We start from the raw sequence: 7,676 nt of genomic DNA, 5'->3' as shown, positions 1-7,676 counted from the left end.
AAGAACTACTTCACAGGGCGGCTAGGAGCTGGAACCAACTTCCTAGGGAAGTGGTGCTGGCTCCTACCCTGGGGATCTTTAAGAAGAGGCTTGATGACTACCTGGCTGGACTCATATGAGTCCAGTCTTTTTCTCCTGCCCAGGAGGTGGGGTCGGGCTTGAAGTTCTACAAGGTCCCTTCCGACCCTACTTCTATGATTCTATGATCTATTCTTCTACAGGTATGAGTCAAAGGGAAATTGTATGAAGGAGTTCTTTTTCAAATCTCCATGTAACTTAACTTTTTATTTTGATAGAGAAAACATCTTTTAGAGGGGCAGATATTCAGAAAATGGCCTTTGTTGTGAGGGGGGATTCTGATTGTGTATGTCCAGATGCTTATACCAGTTGTATGTGTAGTTTAGGATTCATGTTCATTGGCTTGCACCTTTTATGTCTCTTCAAAGCATGTCTGAGATATGCATTTGCCTTCAGCAGATGGTGAACAGAAAAGTTTGTCCAAAGGTGCTTTCAATACACAGAGCTGCAAGCGGACTTGCATGCAACATAGAAGTGAAATATTCAATCTCTTTTAACTGTGCTTTGCAGAGAGCAGGTTCATTTCAGAAAAATGTATGTTTCGGAGTTGTCTTGAAGTCAATGATGCTGACATAAAACACTGTGGTAATCAGTTATTAACGTAATTGGTGGCATTGTAAGTGTGTTGATTAATCCTGGCTTCTGCAGCCGAGTCTGCTGTCTGAGGAGTTCCTTAGCTAGTCTTCTAAAGTAAAAAACAGTCTTTAAACGTAAAACAAAGCATAACCCTTCTGTCCTGTCTGGACACTAGGAACCCCTTCTGCTATGGCCCCAGCATAGCAGCCTGGCTGTTCAACCTGCAGCCCATAGGCGGCAGAAGGCCATGGCTAACAGGGCTTAGCCCCCCTAAATGCGGCTCCACTGCTCCAGCACCACCGCCATGCCCCGCCACTGCAGCGCCACATCCAGCACCCCTGCCACGCACTGGCCCTGGAACAGCCTTGCAGGAGGGAGGGGTGGCCCCGCAACCTGCCTTGCACTGCACCCCAGCCCCCCCAGTCTACCACCACTGCTGCTGCAGCCAGCTTCCTTTCTCCTTGCAAACTGTTCCCTCACTGTTTGCCTTCTCCCATTTCTCTCCACTGGGGAGCACTCCCTGGTTATCAGAACGCCCCACAGCTTACTGCCCTTAAGTGGACAGACCACCCTGTTACAGATACGTTTTTCACAGTTCAAGTACAAGCAAGGGACAGTCAGCAGAAAATGCAGCTCTTTCCAACCTCTAAAAAAGTGAATAATGCTCAGTTACACATCCAGAAATAGTAGGCTGTGATCAGATGTGGCTTTAAACTGTTTTAAAAGGGGCAGTAGGGACTTGCCCTTCAGGTAGTTACATCAGCTGTTTTAATTTAATTGTTATGTCTATCTGTTCTTGTTCTCCTTAAAAGGCTTTTTATGTTTAACATTTGAAATAACTTTCTAAAATATTTCATGCAGAGTGGGAAAAGGAAGAGCTTGACAGAAGGAAAAAAGAAAGCAACTTTTTATTGGATAAAGAAGAAAAGACAAAGATGGAGACCGAAATACGCAAACCTGAAAGTGAGAGGCAAAACAGTGAAGATCTAAAAGAAGAGCAACGAAAAAAGCAGTTGCTGCTTGATAAGATGAATGAAATAGACAGAGAAACTCAAAATGCCATTAACATGAGATTTGTTTCCCAAGCACAGCTTGCAACAAAATCTGACTTTCTGGAGAAAACTGAGGGAATCTCAGAGACCACTGAGAAGGTGGTCAATGGATTTTCACACTATGACAGCCAGGATACTGGCATAAAAGCAGAAGGGCAGAAGCAGCAAAATGCTAGGACCACAGAGTCAAGTGATGATTTGACATTTGGTAGCTATGTACCTTCCTTTGCAAAAGCATCTGGGAAAGGATCAGGGAAGCCAAACTGGCTTAACCAGAAAAGTGACTACTTAGAAAAAAATATTAAGGAAAATAAAAATTGCAGCACTAAGAAAGAGAAAAAATCCAATTTAATGGAACAGCTATTTGGAACCAGTGCCAGCTCTGTCCTGCCCTCTAACAGAAGTGAATCAAGTCCTTTTGATAGAGATTGGGATTCCAGTAATGTTCTTGCTCAGGATAAAGGCAGTAAAGCCAAAGTTAAAGAAGACAGTGATCTTTTCTTCAGTGAAGGAAGAAGTTTTAACCCAAATAGACTCCATTTGCAGCACACAGCAAGCAGGCCAGCAGTTAAAGCTGTTGATTCTCTAGAAGATGATATAGAAGAACCATATGTTATATAATGTTCCTTGGGTAATTGCTATAAATTTATTTTAATACAATATTTATTAGATACAGATTTGAAGCTTCAGATCTACTGAAACACCTGAAGAAATTATTTCAACAGATGAACATATTCACAAAGAAAATGTATGCTGCACATTTTGCTCAACCAGTTTGACCGAATTGATGCTCTTTGTGTAGTGAGAGGTTTTTAACAGTTTACGTCCAAATACATGTATCAAAGATAAAGGCAGTGGGGGGGAGCATTTATTTTATATATATCACACAACCAAGAGTCTTAAGGGAATTTCCTGGCATATTCCCAGGTAGTACAGCTGAGTAATGGGTATTTGCTTGCTGCTTCATTCAGGAGTTGACAGTGTTTTCACCCTAATTATAGTCCAGTCTTCTTTCTGGATATGCATTGCCATTAACATGATCAGATTTGTGCAGCTGCCAGACGAGATTGGTGGCATTCCAAAAGGCTGTTATTAATTCAGTTCCACAGACATGGGTAGAAGGGAAAATAGAGTCCAAATATGTGATCTCTGCAGCTTTGCTCATTATTCTCTGTTTATGGCCCTACAAGGCTCCCATGCAACTTTTCCAGACTCTTTCTGGCCAGGCAATACAATGCCATTATTCCACAGAGCCAGTACAAAGTCACTTTTTTCAAAGGAAGGTCTGTTATTGTAATAGCCCTAGTTATTGGTCTTGTTCCTTTTATGTACTTTCCCCCCAGTTATAAGAAGAAGAGAATGGGGAAGGAGGGAAAATGCAACCTGTGTTTTGGAGAACCCTGAGCCATGGCCCCACTTTGTTATAAGCTGGTCTTACACAGTGACTGTAAATATTACTTTGGGAAAATTTATGCCGCAGTAATGCTTCTCTTAGTAGAGGTGGGTTTGAATCCCCAAAACACACACACTAACCTTAGTTAAAATATGTAAAATATTATGTAAACATAGAATATTTTAGTATATTTTAAAGTCATTTTCAGAAATACTGTAAAGTCTGACTTATTCAATTGCAAATTTTTTTCAAAATAGTGAGTGAGAAAAGTTGGCAGTGCAGAATGTAACCTAACCAGGTATTTGTATGAGAAGACAGAAAGTTATTAGCCTCTATTTCTATAAATTGAGTAGCTGATTTTTGGAATTGGAGAAAGCTCTCTCCTATATTGAGATAAATATAAAGTAAAAAAAGTAAGAACTTGGATACCTTAAATATATAAGATTCTTTCCATTTCATATTGTTGCTGTTTCTCCCTTCACAAAACTGTTTTACTTTCTGCATATAAGAAAACTTATTCTGGAGCTGTCCATAAGCCAGTGCCGCATTTCTTCCTAATTTAGTAATTCAGCTTGGTTTTTACAACTAGGTGATATTAGTCCTTTGCTGTAAATGCCAGTAAAATGTGCCCATATACAGTATGCTGCTTGCATCTTCCTGGCCAGACCCCGGCTGTTAATCTAGTTTCCATGTTAACAAAAAATCATAACTGGAAGTAACTTTTTGAAAACATTTTTAAAGCATTGCGAACCACTAACAAGGCACCTGGTGGATGCCTATATTTGGCTTTGTGTCTTTTACTTGCTCTCTTTCACGATTCTAGTAACGGACTTTCCAGTCTAACATATAAAGCAGAGGACTGTAACTTGTTCCCAGGGGAGCTGGATTAGTTACTGTAAAATGGTGAGAAAAATAAACACCAATGTTGGCTAATAGCTCAGGGAGCTGTTGTGGGAGAGAGCCTGCTTTCACGCCTCCGCCCAGCTGTTATGCATGATGGTATGGAACTTGGTGCTTTATCTGGAGGCAGCCCATAGCACTTTTTCTCTTGATTTGGAGGGCCTCTCTGGCTATAGCATGTTCTGTCTTAGATGTATTTATTCAAGTACTTTATAGTGGCATCTGGGGACGGCACATGCAACGTTAACCCCAAAGGGAACACACTTCTGGGAAGGACAGGCAGTTACCTGGAAAGAAGACACGGGTGAAGAGAGAGACTGAAAAAGGCTCTGTATACTATAGTGCTGGTACTACAGAAGGACCTGTATAGAAAATGTACCATCTCAGCCAGTTTTTCCTCTTGAGTTGGTGTCATCTTGCAGCAGAGTTTCTGGCCATGCAAAGTTTGGTTTCAGATATGTCAGATTAGTCTAGATCCCTGACTGCTAGAGCTGCATTGACCGGCTGGTGAGAGTGGCAGTCAGAGGTGGCTTTAAATCACCTCTATGCTTCTCTGATCCCCAGGGCTGCCAGGGACTAATACAGCTCCAGAGCTGCTCCTAACTATGCTTGTAAGGGCTCCAAAGAGACTGGAACTGTTCTGCCCTGGGAGCACAGGAGCAGAACATGACTTGATTTTGCTCTCTCTAACATATGCCTAATGCATCTTTTCATCAGAGCAAGCTAGGAGGGGGTGTTAAAAAGCCAGCTGTGCTATCTCAGCACCAGACCAGCACTCTTCCAGCCAGGGGAATTGTGTGACCTGCCCACCTAAAATAGCTTCACATCCCTTTCATAGTGCCACAAGAGACTGTAACAGAGGCCAAAATCTGTTCTAATATTCAGCGGTGCATTCAGAGGGGCTAGATTTGTAATCCTCAGGTTGAAACTCCATGCATAATTTGGGAAACAACAACATTTCTTCATGAATCAATCTAACTGTGCACTTTGAAAACTTTCATGATCTAATATAAAAGTCACACCAATTTGCCTGGGACTTCTACTATGAAGTCATTTTGTTTTGTGTAACAATAAGTCATTAGTATTTACTCATTTAATACAAAGCCAGGAGAACTGCACAATTTCAGAAAATGTAATTAAACATGCCATAGAAATAATCATTTTTAAAGTTTGTAAAGTTATTGTGATAATGCAGTTCCTATATTAATTTCAGTTCTATTTATTATGTCATGTCAGTTTTGTAACATCTGATTTATTTTCTGTGTAAAAATTTAATCATTACAATGTTGATTTTTAACAAAATAATTTTTATTAAAAAAAATTGAGTAAATATTTTGTGTATTGGTTGCCTATTCAGAACTTTACCAAAGTTTGCCTGGACATATGATTTTCATCTGCACTGGTACTGATTTCCTCTGTGTCAAGATTGATCTAATAATACTGAACGCACACTGAATAATGTGTGTGTTCTTAAAATAAAGGCACACAATGTACAGAATAAAAGCCAGTGCAAAATCATAGATACCAGAAAGTAAACTGAAATGTGCATCCTACTTAGGACCACAGATAGTGAAACCTCTTTGTATAGACCAGGTTCAAAGCTTGTTGAAATTCAGAGCATGATTTTAGTGAGCTTTGGATCAGAACTTATCTGAGCACAGTTCTGTATGGGAAGTGATGTATGACAAAAGGATCTGTTTGTGAGTCATCAAATAACTTTTTTTTTGCTTTCCTGTTTAAAAAGCAAAGTACTCACAGAGCTAGATTCAACTTGATTTCCTTCTCACTAACCATTTTGTATCCAAGATTACCTGATGTTCTCAGACTACCTAAAAAGCCTAACCTGCTCTTATTGACTATAATGGTGCAGGGTCTGACCTGTTGCTTCCACATTTTATTACACAGCTGCTCAGAATATTGGGAATTTCTGATTGGTTGCTGGAGGTCTGGTAACTTTTCTTTTGTATCACGGTTTCTTTGTGACCTGCACCTTGGAATAGTTAGAAGAGCTGCTTCTCCTCACTAGCTAGATGAGATTCTCAAGTCAAAGCTGCAGGAAATCATGCCGGTGATTATCTTACCTCTGGGTGAGTACTGAATCAATATGTCTGCATGCTTTGCTGTTGCAAGAGTTACTTCCTGCAAAAGCAGTCCTGCAGACTTATGGTTAGTAGGGCTGTGCAAAACAGCTTGTTTTGTTTCTGTTTCCGATTCAGCCATTTCAGAGGGACAGTGATTTGTTTTGGTGTTTCAGATCACTGTTCCATCTCGATTCAGCCGAATCTGTTCCGGAGTTTCAACTCTGTTTTGGCTCTGATTCAGAGATTTGGATCAGCCAGGGAGAGGCAGGCACAGCCGGGTGGCTGCAGGTTCTCCCATGGCTCCTCTGGCTGTGCCTGCCTCTCCCTGGATGGGGGGAGCCACAAGAGAAACCCCCATGGCTGGCCCACCCGGCCCCAGCTTCCCAGCACTTCTAAAAAGAAAAAAAACCCCTGCACACCCCAACTGTAGCAGTAGTGATTGAGGCCTCTGGGGGCTCATGGCAGAGCCCCCCTACACAGTGGGGGGCAGCAGGATCCCCCCCCATCACTTGGCACCCATGCAGCAGCTGCCCTATGGCACGGGTGCGGTGCAGCTCAGGAGGGCGCTGCACGCTGTCTGGGAGCTGGGGCTGCTGGAGTTGAGTGCTGCCAGGCTTTGGCTGAGAGGTGGAGCCGCCCCAGCTCCTAGACGGTGTGTGGCGCTCTGCCGAGCTGCGCTGCACCCATGCCATGGGGCAGCTACTGCACAGGTGCCAAGTGGGAGGGGCGATCCCTGCTGCCCCTCACTGCCCTACACTGTATTGGGGGGCTCTGCCATGAGCCCCCAGAGGCCCTGATTGCCACTGCTACAGCCGGGGAGTGCAGGGTGTTGGGGTTTTTTTAATTTTGTTTTTTTTTTCCAAGTGCCGGGAGGCTGGGGCCAGGCAAAGGATGAGGCTGGGCAGGGCAGCCATGGGGGCTTCTCCCGCAGCTCTGGCTGTGCCTGCCTGTGTCCCAGTCGGGGGAGCTGTGAGAGAAGCCCCCATGGTTGTCATGCCCAGCCCCAGCCCCCCACCCAGCCCCAGCCTCCTGGCACTTAAAAAGGAGGGCTGCTGGGCTGTGCCAGACTCTTCCCAGGGGGTTCGGGTCCCCAGATCAGCGTGCAGGATGACAGCAGGCAGCCATCCCCTCCCCAAAAGCACTGGGATTGAAAGGGACCTCAGGGACAGATCGCAGTCACTGGCCAGCTACAGATGTCAGTATGCGAGCAGTCCTTCCTCCCCTTTCCTTCCCACTCCCTTTTCCGAGTTTCTGTTTCCCTGCAAGCCCACCTCGAAAACATCTGAAACATTTCTGAAACATTTCGGATGGTTTCATTTAGTTTCGGAGATGTTTCGGAGCCTTCCGTTTTGTTTCGGATTTAGTGTTTCAGGTGCTGAAACATCTTCTAAATGAAACAGCTGCTGAAGTTTCACCCAGCCCTAATGATTAGGTCTGTTATAGTCAGCTGATTGGAATTTCCCTGCCATTTCAATTGTATATCCATGATCCCTAAGGATTTTCATACTGTAGACCACTTTCTAAGATCATAAGCCTACCCATTCTAATACCAAACTTTGTCTGACACAGCCATGGTACTTAGCCCCCAAAATGTGT

At 43.4% G+C, this 7,676-nt stretch overlaps 1 protein-coding gene across 2 annotated transcripts in view; it reads left to right on the top strand.

The window, feature by feature from the left end:
• Nucleotides 1-5,329, top strand: part of LCA5 (LCA5, lebercilin) — a 36,219-nt gene extending 30,890 nt beyond the window's left edge. For both annotated transcript variants that reach the window (XM_019537663.1, XM_019537664.1), the window contains exon 8: nt 1,516-5,329. In XM_019537663.1, the coding sequence (XP_019393208.1) occupies nt 1,516-2,327 (812 nt within the window). In that variant the 3' untranslated portion in view covers nt 2,328-5,329. The remainder of the gene's footprint in view (nt 1-1,515) is intronic.
• The last annotated feature ends 2,347 nt before the right edge of the window (nt 5,330-7,676 follow it).

Source organism: Crocodylus porosus, unplaced genomic scaffold (assembly GCF_001723895.1).
Source record: "Crocodylus porosus isolate Cpor-Errol unplaced genomic scaffold, CroPor_comp1, whole genome shotgun sequence".
Lineage (NCBI taxonomy): Eukaryota > Metazoa > Chordata > Crocodylia > Crocodylidae > Crocodylus > Crocodylus porosus.
Note: the sequence above shows the minus strand (reverse complement) of the source record. Positions and strands in the feature narration are given on the sequence as shown.